Source organism: Epinephelus fuscoguttatus, linkage group LG21 (genome assembly GCF_011397635.1).
Source record: "Epinephelus fuscoguttatus linkage group LG21, E.fuscoguttatus.final_Chr_v1".
NCBI classification, from domain to species: domain Eukaryota; kingdom Metazoa; phylum Chordata; class Actinopteri; order Perciformes; family Serranidae; genus Epinephelus; species Epinephelus fuscoguttatus.
Window position 1 is genome coordinate 29,771,397 of NC_064772.1, and position 21,512 is coordinate 29,792,908.

Here is a 21,512-nt window from a genome sequence, read left to right on the forward strand (position 1 = left end):
TGAGCCACTGCATAAGCTTGAATTGATGAGATCAGTTATAATGTAAATACTGCTTTAACTGTCTAAGGGTGTGTCTTGCTTTGGTCTGAATCAGGGACTAATTTTGTTCCAAAGTTGTATAATTGCCAAGAGTTGGTTCGCGTTCTCACGGCAGCATTTACAAGCGGACCAGATCAAATGCCTTGTGTGAGAAAGCTGCTCTTGATTGGTCAGAATTTCCATGTGGGAAAAATCCAGGAAGTAGAGTATACTTGCAAGATAAATGTGACACTCTCTAATGTCACAATGGAGGGACAACTACGCAGGTTGATTTTAGCGCTGCTCATCGTGGACTATATTGCTGTCATTGTTCATTTTAGTTAAATAAAGAATTTTTACAATGAAAAATAAATCGAAGTGAAAACACTGGTCTCAGGCTGGAAGTGCACAAGTGATTTGCAAGGCGCACTGCTGTTCCATGTGACAAAGGGGTCACGGTCTGGAGCACTGAGGATACAAAAACACACGTCTCGCCTGCCCACACTGTCACTCAGGAGAGTGTGGTCTTGATGGATGAGGGAGTGTGTGTGCAACATATCATGTTTGTGTTGGTGACTTAAAAAAATGACTTGACGATTAATACTCAGTGTGTAATTAGATGTTGGTTTGTTTTTCTTAGTGAGGAACTGAAGCTGGGCTTTGAGAAGGACGCTGCCTTCCCAGGGATGCAGTCTGTGGCCTCAGGGACCGAAGAGCACAACATTCGTGCGAAGCTTCCAGCTGCAGGCTTGCCGGTGGAAAAGCAGGTGGACTGTCTGCTTGACCAAGCCATGGACCCAAATGTGCTTGGCAGAGTTTGGGCAGGCTGGGAACCATGGTTCTGATCGATCTGATGATTTCATTGATTTGTGGAATATACTGATAATAACTTGGGAACAAATGTGGTCATAGGTGAACAGCCATGGGTGTTACAGATGTTTAGAATGTTAAGAAATGTGTAGGAAAGAAAATTTGTCAAACTGTTTGTATTGTTTAGTGATCTGATGAAAAGATCCCTGTCTCCCCTTTTGTAGCTGTGAAAAATCATTTTCATGTATCATCACAAATTTTGTATGGCAGGATCAGCATTTTATCTCAAACTTTACTTAAAATCAAGAAATCTGTCTTGTAAGATTCTTGTTTTAAATCAGACAATACGGGCACAGACACCATATTGTTGGCTATTCCTCGCACTTCAATTGTATCTGAAGAGAACACATCATTACCATCATTTATAAATGTCTTGTGTCTTCAGTTTAAAAAAATAAAAATAAAATGTTAACAGTGTTTGAGAGTGTGAAGTACAGAATATATGATCACTTTGGTCATCTATTTGCAACTGATTCATATTGGAAACTTGAACAAATATAGGATTTTATAGGATATGAATTTAAATACAACTTGACTTAAAGGAATACAGCAAGGTATACAACAGGTCAAAATTTAAATTGGTAAAAGTTATCGCTAAATACTTGCTAAAATAATGACATTCCCATCAGCTGCAGCCTGACCAGGTTGCACAGGTAGTAAATAATGTCTGTTATTGTAGCATAAATGTCACTGAACTATATTGTGGTTATATCTCAAGCATTGTGTCTGTTACAAATGAGACTATTACATTCTGCTGTCTGTCCTCACTCAATACGAACATTAGCACAAACAATAGCATTTGTTTATCAAATTGTGCAGTATGTACATGTACAGCATGCCAGTTAGGCATATCCATTTCCATTATTTCTTCATTACAGCAAAAACTTGAAACTTTATTTTAAGAGCATTTTTTTTCAAACAAGTAAAACAACATTTACATTGAAAACAAATTTTATTAGCCAGCAATTTAAGGCTCAAAGCTCAAAAGAATCTCAACTTCTTTTTTTCAAATCCATGCAAGATTATTCTGGACAGTGGGTGATTACATCAGCATAGGTCACACAAAGTTGTAAGCGAGTCATCACATCAATAAAGAGCATAAATCACTGTTACATTTTTAGAATTGAATGTAATCGAACTTTTCACATGTCGTTAGAACAAATGTGTATTTTTATATTATCATTTCATCTAAACCTTTTCTTTGTTAGTTTTCTACAACGATGATCATGGTAGTCATGACAACGTCAGCATGTTGTCATTGTCATTAAACATGTTAGCATGCTGATGTTACCATTTAACTCAAAGCATTGCTGTGCCCAAGTACAGAATAGCAGAGCTGCTAGCATGACTATAGACTCTAAATCTTAATGTTTTAGGAGACAGAAGACTTTAGAAAAATTCAGTGGTTTCATCTACAAAATGAGAACCACAAAACGACTGTCCAGAGCCCTGCAGTATGCGCTGTGGAGAGCTATTGCTCAATATTCCAGTTGCAGAGCTCCTTTCGGTTTCCTGCTTAGACGGTCAGCAAAGCCATTTATGATGCTCTGCCGAGACCCATGATTAGAAGAACGGCGTGGGGTGCTCTGCTGAGATCTAAGGTTTGGGCTTTGGGTTCTGCTTACTAGTCCCTGCTGGAGGCTTCTCTTACAACTCTCCAGTCTCATTTCACAGCGCTCACCATAGTATGGGTATTGGCACTCACAAATTGCTATGAAGGTTCCTTGCACTACAACACACTTGCCATTTTGTCCACAGTTTACTTCAGAGCAGAGTTCTTCTCTGCTCCCTAGCTCTTCATCACTTTTAATAAAGATGGTAAACTTCCCCAAAAGTTTCCCACAGTCCCTGGTAAAGAGGTGGTTGGTCAGAGATGAGCTTACTGGGGTAACAGAGTCCTCATCATCTTCAAGTGTTTTTCTTTCCTTTTTAAAGGCATGCACTGCTGTGTATGTCTGGGACAAGCGTTTTCCATAAATGGTTTCCTGACATTTTTGTAGTTTCTCTGCTACATTTAAACAATTTTTAAAGCTCTGAGGTAAGCACTTTGTAATGGCTTTTTTAATAGCGGCAGTCTTGGTGTAACCGCCTTTAACCTGTTTGGCTACAGCCACTGTAACTGTTCCTCTCTCTACCTTCGTAAATCCTGACACAACATGTCTGTTTAGTATTAATAGGTCATGCTTTGAGTTGTGGGTCATAAATGCAACAACCATCCAGTCATACCTGTCATAAGTTTCGGCCAAAAATTCCCTGATATGTCGCTCTATTTCTCCATGTTTTTTTGTGTCATCAATGCGCTCAAAGATGTCCCTTTCTATGTACGCAGCACTATCAGATAAGCAGCGCTGGTGTGATGTCGTCAAAGCTGAGGCAGACTGGGATGCAATCTTGTGGAGAGCATTAACCCTGGCATTGGTGTTTGTGCCTGTGAATTCATAGTACTCCTCATTGAGCATGTTGCCTTTACACATAAGTTCATTCAGATACAAAAACTGGACTTTGATATCTTTTTCATGACATCTTAATCTATCAGCCAGCAGGTCTCCAAGGTTTTGTGTTATAGATGCATGGTTAGCTGTCAAGAACTGGTGTAAGACCAAAGTGCTGTCTGCATACTGGCTGTAAAATGTGACAAACTTCTGTTTGAGAGCCTCCTTTTCTGTGTTAGTAGTTTTATAACTACTCACTAACTCAATGTATTTAATCCAGGCTTTCTCTATGTTGTTGATTGGAATTTGGTAGGCACCAGCTGCCCAGGCGTCCCATTTTAATTCTGCACGAAAGGTTTCCAGTTTAAAATGAAGACCTTGAAGTTCAGATTTGATAGCATTCAGTTTGTCTGCCTCTGGTATTAGTAGCAGAAAGGTTTTGATCGCTGCAGCAAGGGGTGGCCCAACTACTGGCAATGGCTCTATACTGTTAACAAGTACCTGTCCAACCCCCTTATAGTTTTGCTTAAACAAATTTCCAAACTTTTTAAACACTTCTTTGGCTTGTTCTTTTTTGGATTGTTGGTTCGGTTGTTCCTCGTCAAGAGAAGAGTCCGTGGAATCACCTGGTGGAGCGCTCAAGACAGGAAGGCAGGAGGACATCAACAGCAGGAACAGCAGGTCTGAACTCCTCATGACTGACAACACACACAATATGATACTCATGATTCAGTGACTATCAGAGGCGGGACCAAGTCATTGTTTTGCAAGTTACAAGTAAGCCTCAATTCCCAAGTCAAGACTGACAAGTCACAAGTCCTAAACTTTGAGTAACTAGTCCCAAACAAGTCATGTTGCTCTCTTAATCAAAGTGATGCCTGTTACTAAAAAAAAAAAATCTTGGGTAACACTTTACTTGAAGGTATCTACATAAGGGTGACATGACACTGTCATGAACTTGTCATAAACATTATTTACATGTCAGAAACAATTATGACTGCTGTCATTAAGTGTCATTCTGTTTTTGTAATGACAAGTTGACATTGTTTGGGTTGTCTTGATTATGACAAGTTGACATTAATCAAAGTGACATTACCAGAAGTTGTCTTTGTCATGACAAGTTGACATTAAATTTGTTTGTTTTGGGATGTCCTTATTATGACAACTTGGCATTAACCAGGATGACATTACAAGAAGATGTCTTTGTATCAATCATTATGTCAGCTTGTCATTATCACAAAAAGAGGTGCATTTGTCATCCTGGTTAATGCCAAGTTGTCATAATAAGGACATCCCAATCAAATTTAATGTCAACTTGTCATGACAAAGACATCTTCTGGTAATGTCACTTTGATTAATGTCAACTTGTCATTACAAAAACCAAATGACACTTAATGACAGCAGTCATAAAAGTTTGACATGCACATAATGTTCATGACAGGTTCATGACTGTGTCATGTCACTCTTATGTAGATACCTTCAAGCAAAGTGTAACCAAATTTTGAATACTTTTTAACATTTGCATTTATTTGTTAAAACAAGCTTGTTAAAAAGTTAAGCTAACATTAGCTATGCATTATCATGTTTGTGTTATCATCAACTTACCGCTCTTTATGCAACTTTATGTCAAATGAAGTTGGAAGATTTCAAGTAATTATGAACATGTGCATGTTTTGCATACTGCAGTTTGTTTTTTGTTGACCACCACACAGTTTTTGTACCAGAACAAAACTATCTTTAGTAACATTTTCCAACTGGTGCTCAATGATGTCATGTTAGTTCTTCATGGTTCTCTCCTGCAATTTGATTGGATGCTGTCCAACTGATTAATACAAAGTGGCATATATATATGTGTGTGTGTGTGTGTGTATATATATATATATATATATATATATATGTGTGTGTGTGTGTGTATGTATGTATGTATGTGTATATATATATATATATATATATATATATAGTCATATTTATTGATGAGTAGCCTCACCTGTGGACATCAAATCCTAACACTCAACATTAAAACAGTATACATGAAATATATTAACAGCAGACCTGGAAGGAGGCTCGGGGAGCTGATCTGCCCGTGGAATGGATGCTCAGGAGGCTGGTTCGTTGGTGCAGCGTTTGACCCTTGGAACGGTCAGTGAGTAGAATTTGGTTGGAGAGTCGAGAGCTCAAAGTAGTCTCGGAGAATGTTTCAGATCTGTATTAATAATAATCTGACCTGCTTTTTAAAAAGCTGACCAGGCCCACCTACTTGATAGCCAGGCTAATTTTTATCCATTTTTGGTCTGATAGACTTGGAGGGGCGGCTTTACCGTATGGAGTGTACCAAAAGGAGGGACATAGGTGACCTGAGAGCATCCTGTTTGGTCAGTTACAACAAGAGGAAATAATGAAATTGTGTTTGTTTTAAAATCTAAGAAACACCTACTTTATTAGCTGCAGCACTCCAAATAATTATGTCTAATTATTTGACAGGATTAGATGACATCCCTTAACTATAAAAGGATTATGTAATAATGCAGCAGGCCAACAGGATGCATTCAACCATTAGTTATAAAGGGTGTCTTATGGTTCAGTTCAGCAGCTAAATGTTTGTAAAAATCAGATTTTGGTTTAGGGTTTGTTTGAAAAACTGAAAACTTGAGGTGAAAATGCTACATAAATTAATGTCAAGTAAAATGACATCAAAAAGTAAATTTGATATTGAAAGGACTAATAAAAGTAGAAATGAAAAATCACCAGCATAGAAAAAATGTTAGTGATGAAATTAAATGTTTGGTTGGTTGGTTGGTTGTGCGTGTGTGTGTATGTATGTTTGCCAAAAGGAGGCGTGGCAATGATGGATGCATGTGCATACATGGTTGCAGCTATTGATGCTATGCACAGCATCACAGTATATGGAAGTTGCCAGTGCTGTTTGTATGTGCGTTCATGCACATAAGAGAGACAGTTCAACAGTGGAGTAAGTGTGTGAGAGAGAAAAGTGTGTGTAGGTTCTCCCTTGGTACTGAGTGTAATATCTCTGAACAGATATAATAAATAAACTGCTTTGAATTAAACTGAAACCATTATAGGTCACTTACTCTCTGCTTAATAAAAAGTCAGAACGTCTGTACGCATTTGTTTTTCCATATTTTTTGGTTAAGTTAATACTTGATGCATGTCCTCACATGTGATATTCAAGTATTACTGTCAGCCAACTGGAACGAAAGAGCTTTTTAATGTCATTATAATTAAGGCTTCAAGTATAAACAGGTTATACAAGTTCAACCACAAAAAGCAGAAGAGGTGTTACCTTTGGATTGAGAGATGTTGTCTGATGTAAGACATCACAAAAGCAGAACTGATGAAGCACTTGCAGGTTCCTGAAATGCTTCAGATCGATCTGCAATTTGGTCCTAAAACCCAATAATTTATCTGTTCTGTACACATTACATCTATTGCATATCTGTCTATCCTGGAAGACAGATCCCTCCTCAGTTGCTCTTCCTGAAGTTTCTACCATTTTTTGCCCCCCTTACAGGTTTTTGTTGTTGTTGTTTTTGAGAGTTTATCCTGACCTGCTGTGAGGATCCAAGGACAGAGGGATGTTGTGTGCTGTAAAGCCTCTGAAGCAAATTGTGATTTGTGATATTGGGCTTTATAGATAAAAATTTAAATTTAAATTACAGCCCTTTGAGGCATGCTTGACTAATCTGTAAGGCACTTTAATCTGCCTTTGGGGATAAAATGTGCTACTTAAATACATTTGTCTTGCCTAATATCTTTAGGGTCTTTTGGAATGCAGCTGTATTAAATCAACTAATCTCTCGACAGATGACAAATAAATTACAGCTTAGAAGTAAATCTAGTAGGGCTCCAACTAATCCTTATTTTCATAATCAAGGGATCTGTCAATTATTATCTATTTTATTATTAGTTCTTAGGCCTATAAAATATTAGTAAATGGTGAGAAATCCCCATCGAAATTTCTTGGAGCCCTGGGAGATATCGTCAGTCTTGTTTTGTCTTGCCAAGAGTGTAAAAACCCATAGTGTTAAGACAAAGAGAAGCAGCAGATTGTCAAATTTTTACAAAAAGTTATGAATTTTTAATTGACTGCATCAATATGTTGTGTGCACCCATTTCCTAATAAAGAGGCAAACTCAAGCGAATAAATGTAATTTAATTTAATTTAAAAAAAACCCTCACAGGAGACATACTTGTCACTGCTTGTGCATAGGAATTATTACTGTGCAACACATCAAAAACCCTGACTGGCAGCCAGTGTGAGGGATGAGAACACACGTTATGGAAGCTGTTGTGTACAGATATAAATACAGGTGTGCCTTGAGATTTTGGCTTGCCCTTTGATGTGCCTTGGGTACATAAAATTTGGAAACCACTGGTGTAGACTAACTGATAATCAGCTAATTATTGCAGCTGTAAAACCTAGTAACACAGTTGAAATATCTGCCAGACTTCTTGTACACCAAGTCCCCTGAATCTGCCAAGACAGTACAGATCCTCTGTTTGACTTAAGAGGTCCTTCAATTACCTATACTTCTATCTACAATGAAATTACCTTATTAGCTGTTTTTTGAGTTTATAATTATATTAGTAAAGCATTACATACCTTTACTTTAAATTACAATAATACAAATATTATAAAAAGAGACTGACTTACACTAGCGCTCTTATCATTTTCATCACCTACTGTATGTTGCTTAAGTACAGACCTCTTTCATCATCCAGGTTTTCTACGACATTGTTGAGCAACTGATTGAATGTGCAATCTTGAACGAATTCCTTATTTCACATGAGAACAGGGCTGAGCTTCTACTCGACTAAAAAACAGCCACACACATTAGTTAATCCATTTTTAATAGATGATACAATCAATATAGGGAAACAAAAGTTCAACTGAAAGATAACCATCCATAACTGAAAATATCAGCAATGTTGACCAATACTGTTGCAAGTGAAATCAAACCCAGTGTCACAGTCATTTCCTCTTCTTTTTTTGCACAATGATGGTGGTAATTCATGACGCCCTTGGTCCAGAGTTGATAAGCATTATCATGGATGGAATACCCTTCAGTATTAGCTGCTTGATGACAGTGTATTAATGGGACTGGGTCACTTATCCACGGTTCGCATCAGGATTACTCAAGTAAAATGACTGACTGAGAAGAATTTATTTGGCATGCATGATTTTAATTCCCCTGAAATTAACACTGTGGTCGTTTCACTATGCATAACACATTGCTTTTTATTGTCACTCAGTTGTTTAGTTGTTCCTTCCCATGGTCTCTTTGGATCACCATGGCTGTTGCATAGGACATTAACCAACATAAAATAACAGCGTCAAGGGTCACACGCCAAAGACATGTGGATACTGTGACAAAGTTACAAATAAATCTGGAAAATTACCTGAACATATGGCTTATTAACATTATTTTTTTGGTCACCATCCACGTAGTGTGACTGAGGCTTGCAGTTTTTTTCTCTCCTCGTGACCAAGTGTTATTTTAATTCATGACTTACAGAACAGAAGTTGTACAGAATTTAAAAAAAAAAAAAAAGTATTAAAAATGTTTTGAACATAAGCTTTTTTTCTCAATAAAAATAATTTCAACATTAGTAATCTTTAAAAAAAAAATCACATTAAATTTGCACTTACATAAAAAATTAAAATATCAAGTAAAATATGTAACAACCCACTGCAAAAAGTGTCAGGGGGGAAAAAACAACAGCTGTTGGCCAACAGATCAGACCTGGGGCTGCAGAAAGGCTGAGGCACCTTTACATATCAGCCAAACCAACAGTCTGACAATAACTGTCCTGCATAATTTGCATTATGTTAAATACTGCATAAATAAGTCAACTCTGATTCAAGGCTATAGAAAATAAAGTTTGGTACCAATAGAAACCAATATTTCATTTTAGCAGATCATTTTCAGTTTCAAGGGAAATACACACATGACATTATTCCCTGATGTTCATGTTGAGACATTTATGTTAGAGTATATTCTCAAGAGAAAAGAGTGATTTAATGAAAATGGTAAGCCAAAGTGAAATATTATATACTTTAAGGTCTCTGGGTTAAGGCGCAGAAAAGCTATCTTCTTCTTGTTTCTAGCGTTAGGACACTTATAATACATACAATGAGAACAAAGGAGAAGTACCGTTTTAGTTTTGAAAAAGCATGTAGTGCATTCACTCTCTACATAGACACTCTTCTTTTATAGGTTTATATTTAACGACCTTAACTGCAATTAATTAGGCTGAAATCTACCAAAGTGCATGATGCTTAATTTGTATTTTATGTGTCGTGATCCATTAGCTCTGTTGGTTATTTTCATGTTAGTTTTAGAGTAAGGACATCACTCATCTTTCTCTGCCATAAATGACCTTAAGTTATTTTTTTTAGCATAGATGTTTAAGTTAAAGCAAGTAGATGCGTTACACTTGAATTCAGATTAAAAATGCATCAAACAGAAATAAGGAAGACTTGACAAATCTGAGAAAGACTATCACAATCATTCATTTGGCTCACTCTTACTAGCATAGTTCCATAAAGTAGAATATCACACCAAGAAATTCAGATGCAATTTCTGATTGGACAACAAAGCGCAGTTGGTTTGAATGCATGCAACACTTCATCTTCTTAAACTGGACAGGAAACCAACACTCTAAAACCTGATGTCAGACTGATGTGTAGACTGCTACTTCTTCATTACACTGAAAGCTGGTGTTTTTGGTTTTATCCAACTTACCAGACTCTGAAACTTAAAGGATTTTAGATTTTATCTATTTAGAGCTGTAAAATCAAATCACATCATGTCCCTTGCCTCGCTTTTCCAATTCATTTTCTAAGGAACTGTCCATCCCAACAAGTCCTCCAAACCATACAACCACAGAGGTTGTTTGTTCCTAACCTCCAAAGGGGCCATACACATGCCGTGTTTTTTGCAGACTCAAATTCATTGTTTCCGATGAAGACATGCGGCAGGCATAACTAAACGCCAGAGCGACGCCAGAGTGGCCCCAGTGCCTATTTTTTAGGGCTGTGCCCTGAGATGAACACTGTTCAACTTTTGGAACACAGCAGTACGCACCGCATGTTATGTGATAAAGACCAAGCAATCACAGCTGGCAGATATTTTTCCCTTGTCTGTGATAAATATGGAGAAGTTGATCATGGTAGTGCAGGGCTACCAGAGATTCACCTCTGTCCAACTGACAATATTTTTGGCCCAATACACACTTACAAAACAGCGCATGGAAGAAGATCAGCTCTGCACTCAGGATTTCTGGTAAGTAGGCTATGATACAGTGCTGGTTATGGTCGCTTAGCAACCTCATACACAACCTGCCTCTGCGCCTTTGAAAGTTGGCAAAGAGTAAACACAGGATTAGCGCCCAGCACCCGACCTCCTGATTTTCCAAGCGATTAAAGACACAGCATGTGTAGGGTCCCTAAAATGACTCGCAGGAGCGCTTTCTAAATTAGCACCCCTTATGTTTGCAGATCGTAATTTGGGTTAAGTTAAGTATGTGGCTTAAGTAACTCAAACATTGACTGGAAATAACAACACTTTCTTTGGGTTTCACATGGGGCACTAACAGTGGTCTCTGGGTCTACGGCTGCGTTTTGAATTGCACACTTTTTCTTTGTCTGTCAGTACGTAATGCAGCTGCCCTTACAGAGTGAACACTGCTGTAGGGCTGTGCTCGACCCAGAATTATGTCAGTTGAATCAGATTTTGCTGCTCAAAACAAATATTTGAGTATTCGTTCCTTTTTCGATATAAAGTTTTCAAGTTTGGACGGGTTCAGCGAGACAGTCAGTGTAGCTGACATTCATGCAATACATTTAGCAATCTCAATCAACTGAGGGATCTCCAACTGATGATTTGAATCTCCGACTTTCAGGGGGCAGCCCTATACTGTTGCATGGAATGTGCATACAATTGGTACATAATACTTAATCATAACACTACGCCTTGAACTTTGACTCTCTTGCTTATATATCCATCACAGTCCATAGCATGAAATTTTAAGTAAAAAGAGTGTGTGATTCAGAAAACAGCAAAAGTCCTTTGTTTTGATCCACCCTGACGTCCTCCCTACACAGACTTCGTCACTCTATAAATTATGTCGCCTGCTTATTTCTTTGCTCCCATCATAATATGGCCACTCAAGGTCACTTAACAATAAACATAAACATGGGTCATAATAAGCTTCTTGTACAAACGACATATGGGGTAGTTTTAGGGGTTGGACAGTCTTGCACATCAGTATGATACCACAGGTTAAAAGATGAGGTTTTCATCATTGACTATTTCTTGTCATTTGAAAAAGTAGTGAATTTTCACTGATGCAGACCAAACTTACAGCTTAAGAAGAGCTCGAAGGGACAGATTTTTAAAAGAACACAACTTTTTCTTGGTATCTGTCAGCAGAAGGCAGGTCTTGACTTCATTTGACAGTAAAGAATTAAATAAACTATCCTGATTCATGTTAGGAAATGCACTTGTAAAAACATTCTCTATCACTTCCCAGAGCTTGTGAAAACATTGTATTTGACAAACAGCATAACTATGTGATTCAAGCTTGGGATGCAAAAGTTTTTTGGTTACTGAATTCAGCCAAATTTCTAATTGTGCATCCACTACAAAATCCGAACATCCAAACATATACCGTAGTACATCCTCTGTTTTTTGTGCTCTTTTAAAAATCCTGGAAATAGCAGAATCAGAATAATGCATTGTCCGCATTAAGCAAATCTCTTCGTTACATTTTACCTCATCAGTGTTTTTCCTTTACATTTGTTGGCTTGAATTAGGATTTGTGTAACGGCATGAACACTAGTAGGCTGTGGGTGGAAAAGTACTAAATAGCTGACATGAAAATGTCTTCATGAAAGTGCCAAATGATGCCAATCTGTTAGTAAATAGCAGTCACAGACTTAAAATGTCCTGGGAAACTTTCCCCTACTATCTTCCCCACAATATAGTAACAAAGAAAGAAATTCATATGATACAAAAAAGAAACTCTTTGTGGCTTGGTGTGCATAGCATATATACTGAAGGCATGAATCTCTGCTTTATAACAGGATTTAGTGTCATATACTGTTACTTATATCTTGGGTCTCCATCCGTTTATGAACTGCATGAGTTTCTTTACCTGCAGTTTGCTTAGCTTGAAGTCCTCTGACAAAATCTCCTCGGTGAGCTGCAGGAGTAAATTCCCATCGATCTTCTCAGACACAAAAAGAGAAACAATGTCATCTGGCAGGCCGATAAACCTTAGAGATTTGGACACCTCCTCAATAGAGAGACCAGCCAGACTGGACGGGGGCTGCCACTGTGCAGTGGCAGAAACCGCTGCACAGTCAGGAGTTAATGAGTTTGAGATGGAAAATATCTCTTTTGTGCCCTGCTCGTGTGAAGTAAGTGAGCAAGTTTCCTGCTCACTGTCACAGACTGATCCTGACAGTAAATCTGTGCACTTCTTTGTGGCATTTGATTTTGGTGTTCGCGGTGGTAAGATGGGGCAAGAGAGGCTCTGCTTAGTGTTAGATTCTTCTATCGGCTTGTCTCTGTACATTTCTGAATTGTAACTTGAAGATTTGGTGCAGAAGTGATTCAGAGAAGCTTTCTCCAACCTGAAGTCCTTACTGCTGCATGCGTGCTCTCGGCTATCGAAGTCAACAAGACTGGATGTGCAGGTTTTTTGGGTGCTCGGGGATCTTTTTCTGGGGTAACTGTAGTAACTTCGACAGCTGGCTGGTAGAAATTCATCCATGCTGTGCGATTCTCCTCCGCTGAAGTTATTTGGCCAAGACAACCTGGAGGACACCCCGTCTGATGGCAGGCTACCACTGGGCAACGAAGCATTTGGCTCAGTGCTGTTGGATTTACCCCAGTTACAGGGGTAGCACACGTGGCTTTGCTCTTGTGGATCGGCTGCCTCTTGCTCAGATGCTCCACTACTGTTGGAAAAACATAAAATTAATTTGTGCTATAAGGGCAAACCTCGTGTAGACCTCATCATATGATTTAATCATTCAACATTTCTAACAAAAACTTGACATTTTCCAGCTGTTGTAAGGAAAGAATTTGGGTTAAGGAAAAACTTCTGTGTGCTGACTGATCTGCAATTAAATGTGTCATGACAGACCATCAAATATTTAATCGACACATCTTAATAAGTGAAAGAATTTTGTGGAATTGAACAAAATAGGAAAAAATACTTTGACAAAATGGTTCTCTAGAACTATATAATATCAGCAGAAATTACCCTTAAACTAAAAATGTATAAGTGGATTGTCTGATTTTATACAGCATCACTTTTGTCTCTTGATTTTTTTCTTTCTTGATTTCTTCTTTTTAATTAGATGTATATTGTGTCAGATATGCACTACAGAATGGGTCCAGCTCTTACATGTTGTGGAGACCAGAAGAATAATAGGAGAGGGTCGGACTTGGAGACCGAGTCTCTTGCTGCCGTGGCTTGGACAAGATGGGCACTGATGGCATCTGTTTCAAACTTCGTGGAGGGATTGGTGGGGCATTCAAAAGACGGCATTCTTCCTTCACCTATAAAGGAAATGAACTGACTTTGAAACAGACAGCAAAATCAACATTCTTTTTTTTGTAAAACTAAAGATGTCCTTAGGACTTTCATTAAATAACCCCCATTTTTTTCCTCTTTATGGTCTGCATTTTATCTGCAAAATCCATTAAAGTATTTACATTCAGTAATTTTCTCTGTATAGTAGTTTTTATTGGAAATGGCAGCACAAGGGAATTAAAGAAAAAAAATGTGCGCAACAGCCTCATAACAGCCGTACTACTGGAACAATCAGCATCGTATTTTGTTTTATGACTGTATGCTCAAGGATCTCTTCTGATTAGGGTGATTAACGATTACTGAAAAACATGTTTCATTGACTGCTTTATACCATCATTAACTACTGGCTCTTAACTCTTCTTAACTGGTGGATAAGGGCCGCAAGTTCTCTGGAAATTGGCTAAGCTAAAAACAAGCGTTTTAGTTTCTGTATCAGGAACCATTTTGGCCATCAGCATGGCTCAAAAACTGACATCCATAAAAGAGTTTGTCTGATTTTGAAGTGGAGCATCTGCACATTCATTTCATATGCGATATGTTGTAATCCACTAAAGTTGAGCATGATACAAGATGAGTAAGTTGACCGTCTTGTCATCTTTGCCGCCATCTTGACTGTAAGGGATCCGGTGGGAGGATCAATCTACCTGCCGTAGCTGCACAACGTTCCAGCTGCCATGACTGCAACCCAGTTTTGTTTTGTCTGAACTACACTCTCAACAGTTGTCTCTGTTGTATTGCTGAAGAAGAGGCTCTAGTATTAAACTGCACTTCCCATTACAACAACAACCACACGTGTTACAAAACCAACCAAGACTGATATCTTAAGGATTACAACTTCAAGTATGACAGATTATACTCACAGCTTCAGACTTGGGTGGAACCGGTGGTGGAGTAAGAGACACATCTGAGCTGGGTGTTGCACCAAGAGGACAAGTGACTGGGTATGACAGGGCTGCTGTTGTACCACAGCCATTGTTGATGCCTCGAATTCCCTCACTTATAGAAGGTTTTGGGATCTGACTTCTCAAGTGATCCAACCACAGCTCCTCATAGGGAACGTCCGACTTGTTGAGGGATGATTGTTGGTTTGTGCTCTCCATCAGTTCAGGGTAAAAGTGTTCATTTTCTCCTGAGTCTGAAGGGATGCAATCAGAGGGCAGAAGAGCCCAATCTCCACATAGTGTCATACAGCCCTGCAAATTGACCTCACTGTTGCCGTGCAGGTTGCTGCCGTACACACACACAGATAGTCGGTGGAAGGACTGGGTGAGTTCATCCCGGGCGTAAGTTAAAGAGCTGGGAATCTGCATGTGGTTGGGACAACCGTTGGAGCTGCTGCCTCCGCTGCTTCCACCGCAAGTGCCATTCCCACTGCTTTTCTTAGGGCTCTTACCATCGTCGTTCCAGTCTGTCCGCACGTCCCGGACAGCACGAGAATAGTCGTCTATGTCGAACTGGTCCTGGCAGAAGGAGAACCAACGATGTACCATAGTGTCTAGCCACAATTCTCCTTGGAGCAGCTCTTCTGGAATAATAAATCTAGGCATGGCCATATGAAAGGGGAAGTGGATGGGGATAATTTTGTTGCTTCGCAGAATGCAGCACACAACCACTGTCTTTGTTTGAATGTTGACCAGTTTGTAGCGATGACCCTCTCGGATGAGGTGGAGGTCATGCTGGTTGCGGGGGGGACTGCTGGGTACTGTGACATTGACAGGTAGTCGGGTTTTCTCCACAATGTTCCTGATGTTGTGCTCGCCGTCCTGCATCTGAAGCTCCAGTGGACTACAAGTGCTGAACCTGCCTTTGCACTGGAAAGGCAGGCTGATGCTCTCATTGGTGCGATGGTTCATGCAGATCAAGCATGGCATCTTGCCTCGGCCAATCTTGCTGATGGAGTTTAGCTTCCCAATCTTCTTAAAAATTGTGTTGAATCTTGATTTTTCTTTGGAGGTCTTGGCATAGAGGATCTCAGCTTGGCCCATTAATGTCAGTTCATCACCGGTGTTTAATGTAATGTTGTAAACTTCGGTATCTTCATTACATTCCCCTGAAGCCATCTGTGAAAAGATGACAAATGGCCTAAGTACTTTGAAAATTAAGAAGAGCATTTCCACATTGTGATTTTGATTTTTAAGTTAAAACCCTGTCAGTAATAATTAAGTTAGCAAATTAATAATGGGGCAGTAACAAATTCACTTAAATATGCCTGTCTTTTAAATCGTAACAGGAAGATTTATAGTCCCAACGGAAAATCTTACCCCTGTTGTCAAGAGTTGGAAGGTCTAGAGAAGTTAATAACATGGTATTGATAGTCCAGAATATATATATATGTATATATATATATATATATATATATATATATATATATATATATATTTCAATTTACACTACAGAATCCAGGAACAATGACAACAATATAAGCATCTCTTCACCAAATCAGATGTACCTTAACATTGAAAGTGATTTCTTCCATGACATAGACTCTTTCAGGGAATGCTTTGGCCACCTCCTCCACGCTGTTGAAGTACTGCACAGGCTCCTTGACATCTCTGTCCTGCTCCAGTAGCTTAAACTGACCTGAAGTAGGGAAAGACATCTGAATGCAGCTGAGGGGGACAAGCATGGATTGTACTTTTCACTGCAAGTATCAATTTTTAACACTACACTAAAAATCCACTCTGATTTTTTTAGGGCTGCAGCACAGATATCAAAGATTCGAAAAACCATTCGTGGAGCCCCCCCACTTTGAACCGCATGTTATCAGATTAAGCAACTGATTTTTACGGTTTTGATGTGTACAAAGATACATTATCAAAATACACTGACTATGTTTACATGCACAAAATATTCCAGGTTTTGCCCTTGTTTCAAAAAAGACAATATTTGTAGAAGGCTGTTTACATGGCTAATGAAAATTAATATTCCACCAATACTCCCTTTTACATGCAAACTGTTGAGGACTTGGTTTGTGCACAATGTATCCATGACAACACACAGAGCTGACAACGGAGACACATATTTTAAATGCACTGTGTACATGTTTAAAGAATATTAAAACCTGAATAATACCAAAACATCCCACATCTTAATTGGAAAACGCTAATATCCAAATAGGCCTAACTGAATATCTAAATATGTTGTTTACATGACCCATATGAAATTCAGAATACTGTTATATAAGTAATAACAGGAGAGTATTAGTGTGCATGTCAAGCAAATTCAGGAGCATCGAGCATCCATGCAGATGTAGCTCACCTTCATAGTGAACTGGGATCTCTATTTTTGGCCCAATGACATAATGTCCCTCCTCCAGACTGTGAGCAGTAATTGTTGTCCACTGACGGCAGGAATGAATCAAGAGGTAGTCATTGTCTCTGAGCCCTTCAACCAGCTGACCTGCAGGAATGAAAACAACAACAGATTATACATAACAATCCAGAAAATATTGTAATATTACAAGGTGTTGACAAAAAAAACAAAAAAACAAACAAACAAATGTACACTAAATCTCAGAAAGTTTCAGATTAACTTCTAATGCACTGACTGCCCCTTTCTACGACTATCATGTAACACATGAAACAACATGTCACTGTTCGGTCATGATGGTCAAAATGAAAAACATACAATACCAGGCTGACGTTGAAATATTAAGTATGAGAGCTCAGATACACAGATGTCTTTAATTCTATTAAAGTTGTATAACATCGAGCCACTCCATTTTGGCACTAGTTGTATAAGACACACTGGTGTTCAGAATGTGAGTCATTGCAGCAAAATTAATTTGAGACAAATGTTTAATGATGATCTTGAAGTATCCTGAGAAATGCCATGACTGCGGTTCTGTTTTTTATTGCACTTGTGAGCCTCACAGACTGCTCCACTGAAGCCAAGGCATTGGATTACTCAGCACACTTTAGTCACTATCCTCCAAGGGCAATAACAAATACCTCAATCCATACCTCTCTAAAAAGCAAGCACTAGCATTTAAAAGCACAATACACCACCACAATTCTGCAGGAGGCTTAGTGGAGGGTGACTAAAGATGAGAAGATATGTAATAAAATAATAATTATTGCTGATTTCCTAATGGCTTCATTTGTAAGTGCTACTACGGTAGATATAATTATATTAGTGCACAATAGGGTTGCAGCGAAATACTGGTTTCAAGGTATACCGAGATATAAAAGTTGACGGTTATCGTTCCGTGTACGCTTTGCTATGATTTTTTCAAAAAGCAACTGGACAGAGAATCTCCCCTTTAGTTTATTTTCAAAGGGGAGATTTTTTACACATACTTCCATCAACAAAATACTTTTGAGTTTCAATTATCGTACTAAAACATTTGTTCAACCAAAAGTAACCCTTCTGTTTCATTCCTTTAAGGGTCATACTGACTGATAATAATTCTGTAATACCGTAATGCTGTGAACAGTTATCGTACTGTGAAAATCTCATGCCGTTGCAACACTAGTACAGCTGTGTACTAGAGCTGCAACGATTGTGGAGGTAAATTTCCTTACACAATGCAGTCATCTGTAGTTTGATTCTACATTTAACTTTCTGTAAATTTATTGTATCTTCTTGTATTGTTTTGCTTTCATTGTATTGAGAATAAGGCAGAGGATAATTTTTCAGCCTTGATTAAACAATAAAGTTTACTTTTCCTGCTACAATTATCATTTGTATCTGTCCTTATTGTCTTTCTAAAAAGAGCATCATGCTGCACATGTGCCTTTTTAATAGGGATGCAAGATAATATCTGCACATCATCGGTATTAGCCAATATTGGCTTTAAAATAAACTATCAGAATCAGCCAACATGCTTTTTTTATTTTGCACATACATTAAAAAGTATTATATTTCATGTCTCAATCTGCTGGTGGGCCATCACGCTGAGATTATGCATGCATAATATCATGTTAATTCCACCACAGAAGAGACTTAATGATCACTACAATTAGGTAGGGAAAAAGTGGATATATAGATGGTTATCGGTTACATTAGTTGTTATATATCAGCATATCGGATATCGGCAATAAATCCAATACTGTGCATCCCTACTTTTTCATATGCACACATTTTCAAGGAGTTACTGTATTGCACAATCCAGTCTTCTGATGTCTCAATAAATTCTCCCTAACATTAAATACTATGGCTAATTTGCTATAATGACAGATGTGTTGACACTAACTTCCTGTCCTCACTTACGTGGATACGGAGTGACTGCAGCAGTATACAAACAAACACTAACTTAGCAAACGTAGTTATTTGGTGAGCTCTTCAGGACACACACAAAGAGCTTCAAGACAGAGTCGCAGCTTTCAATAATTAAATTATTCCAACTTATTATGTTAAGTAGTCAGTTTTTTTGATAATTAATAGTATAAGCTGACAAAATCAACAACAAAAATGTGTCTTGCAAACAGCTTGTCCACTTTACCTTTAGCTGCTAACTAGCAACACAGCTGGCAAAAAAAAACTTAGTAGTGACAGCAAGTTACTAACCGTTATCCAGCTTGGCAATTTGAGGCAACCTATAAGCACTGACAAGTTGATCTAATGGCAAAGACGTCGTGCTCCATGTAACATCTTTTAAATTGTTGTACAACATTGTTCCAAGGTCCATTTTGCTAGCTTGCATTAGCCAACTGGTTAGCTAGCTAGCAATGTATAAACACGGTCACAAACGGCTGCACTGAGCTAACCAACCGAATAATACATCAGCTCTCCATCTACAGCTTTGTGTTTGGCACGTCTCTTATTAATGGTCGCATATTTCCCTTTTCATTTGCCTACGTATCATTAAGCTCCGATGTCTCATAATGTAGCAGAGCCATGTTTGTTTAGCTAGCGACGGCTGCATCAGGGCAACTACAGTTAGTCAGATGAATAACGGAAGTACGTTTTTCCTTTCAAAATAAGAGCATTACTTTACATCAGGTACACGAAAGGGTGAACAACACCAAACACTTTTCATGCTCTCTTAGTGAAGTCGCGTTGTTTCTCTTTATTTCTTCTCCTGTTTATTTCTTTGGATTATAAAATATTGTGAGCTTGACTGTAGAGTATTTCCAAATGTGAGATCATTGGCTGTTAATCGGCTATGTATAAACCGGAAGTTGTAGTTTTCTATTGCTAAGTGTGTCACTGATGCCGAGAACTCAAAGATAAGGCAAAATAAATACCATAATTACAGTATTTCATATAACAACAAACCATTAATTCTATCATAAGTGATTTTAACAGTGGTATTTAGCTAGTGAGTCAATGAAGGATTACTGTAACGATAAAGAATTTCTCGCCAGATACAATATGCAACGACCCCAAAATAATTTTCTGTAGTTTTTGACACTATCTCCTCTAGTATGTACATTTTATTGAGGAATGTCAACCACTCTATATCTTTAACATTGTCACCCACTGATCCAATTCAATCTCCAATGTGTAGAATTTGTAATTGAATTAATTGAATTAATACAATAGAATGGAATGGACAGACTTTAATCAATCAATCAATCAATCAATCAATCAATCAATCAATTTTATTTATAGAGCCCAATATCACAAATCACAATTTGCCTCACAGGGCTTTACAGCATACGACTTTATTGTCAATGTACAGTGTGCAGGTAAAATAAATAGTGGATTGCATTTAATAAATTGACTTTTGCACTAAAAAGAAGTGGATTGCACCTGAAGACCAAAATTATTTCATATGTTTTTATTTATCAGCCTGATGGCCTACAGTTTAAAATTGTTTTTTGAATTCCAGAATAAGAGTTTTGTTTGAGGACAACATGGTTCCTGTTCCTGCGACATTTTATTGGAGTAATTTTGTTTAGTAATATTGACAGGAGGGAATTTTAGTCCTTACCGCAAAAGTCCCTGCTAACAAATAAGGTAAAAAGGAGTTTGCTTTAAACTGATCCATTGAGCCAGTGCTGCATTTCTTAAAAAGTTTAACAGTGACGGGTGTAAATTGTAAAGATATAAAGGTATTACTAAATTCATAGTTGACAATGGTCTCTCAGACTTAAGTATTTACTAAAGAAATACTTTATTTGGGCGCTATGATTACTGTGAAAAAGGTATCATTGCATGTTTCTTTATTAATCTAATTTTACTTTTTGCCAAATTTCACATTCACAAATAAAAATTTACCAAAAAAAATCCCTAAATTCTTTGTATTTATGAAGGAAATTGATCAATATTTGCCAATGATTCTTCTTCAGAAAACAAAAAAGCCATCAAAACAATAAATGTATGTATTATCTTTAAAATCATCGAGTGAACCTTTTGTCACAAGTCATTCGCATTTTTATTTGTACTTTAATTTATGTCAGATTTTTGTTGTCCTTTTCTGTTTGGCCTCCACCTGATGATTCTGATGGCTTGTAAAGGCTTGTAAATCATGATAAAATAAAATAAAACACCAATTTCCACTTGCTTATCTCTGTCTGTGTACTTATAATGACTTATAATCATCTCTCTGCATCTGTTTTAAAAAACAGACTTTAAAAGGACTGCACGATTCTCTCTGAGGAAATGAATAATGCACCCTGT

General features: G+C 37.9%; 3 protein-coding genes across 5 annotated transcripts in view; 1 reads left to right on the forward strand and 2 right to left on the reverse strand.

Annotated features, from left to right (window-relative positions):
- The window catches only part of prkdc (protein kinase, DNA-activated, catalytic subunit), a 41,555-nt gene extending 40,250 nt beyond the window's left edge, over nt 1-1,305 (forward strand). For both annotated transcript variants that reach the window (XM_049565031.1, XM_049565032.1), the window contains one exon: nt 659-1,305. In XM_049565031.1, coding sequence (XP_049420988.1) covers nt 659-863 — 205 coding nt within the window. In that variant the 3' untranslated portion in view covers nt 864-1,305. The remainder of the gene's footprint in view (nt 1-658) is intronic.
- A 315-nt stretch (nt 1,306-1,620) lies between these two features.
- On the reverse strand, nt 1,621-5,511 carry LOC125881765 (uncharacterized). Its single transcript, XM_049565079.1, has 2 exons — nt 5,373-5,511; nt 1,621-4,018 (listed from the first exon to the last, which is right to left on the reverse strand). Exon 2 carries the CDS (start codon nt 4,014-4,016, stop codon nt 2,367-2,369), a length of 1,650 nt encoding a protein of 549 aa, XP_049421036.1. The 5' UTR covers nt 4,017-4,018; nt 5,373-5,511; the 3' UTR covers nt 1,621-2,366.
- Nucleotides 5,512-8,134: 2,623 nt separating this feature from the next.
- On the reverse strand, nt 8,135-19,822 carry garem (GRB2 associated, regulator of MAPK1). 2 transcript variants are annotated; one of them, XM_049565214.1, is made up of 6 exons: nt 19,455-19,822; nt 17,205-17,345; nt 16,396-16,526; nt 14,807-16,006; nt 13,758-13,912; nt 8,135-13,302 (listed from the first exon to the last, which is right to left on the reverse strand). In XM_049565214.1, exons 1-6 carry the CDS (start codon nt 19,588-19,590, stop codon nt 12,450-12,452), a joined length of 2,616 nt encoding a protein of 871 aa, XP_049421171.1. In that variant the 5' UTR covers nt 19,591-19,822; the 3' UTR covers nt 8,135-12,449. The 2 variants fall into 2 exon arrangements, with proteins under 2 accessions (XP_049421171.1, XP_049421169.1); XM_049565212.1 differs by having other exon boundaries at nt 8,135-13,305.
- Between the last annotated feature and the right edge of the window lie 1,690 nt (nt 19,823-21,512).

Coding starts and splice junctions, on each gene's coding strand:
- garem (XM_049565212.1), bottom strand. CDS start 19,590: ATGCAAGCTAGCAAAATGGACCTTGGAACAATGTTGTACAACAATTTA. Junction 13,913..14,806: donor TTCCACCCAAGTCTGAAGCT/GTGAGTATAATC, acceptor TTTCCTTTATAG/GTGAAGGAAGAATGCCGTCT. Junction 13,306..13,757: donor TCTTCTGGTCTCCACAACAT/GTAAGAGCTGGA, acceptor TTTTTCCAACAG/TAGTGGAGCATCTGAGCAAG.
- LOC125881765 (XM_049565079.1), bottom strand. CDS start 4,016: ATGAGGAGTTCAGACCTGCTGTTCCTGCTGTTGATGTCCTCCTGCCTT.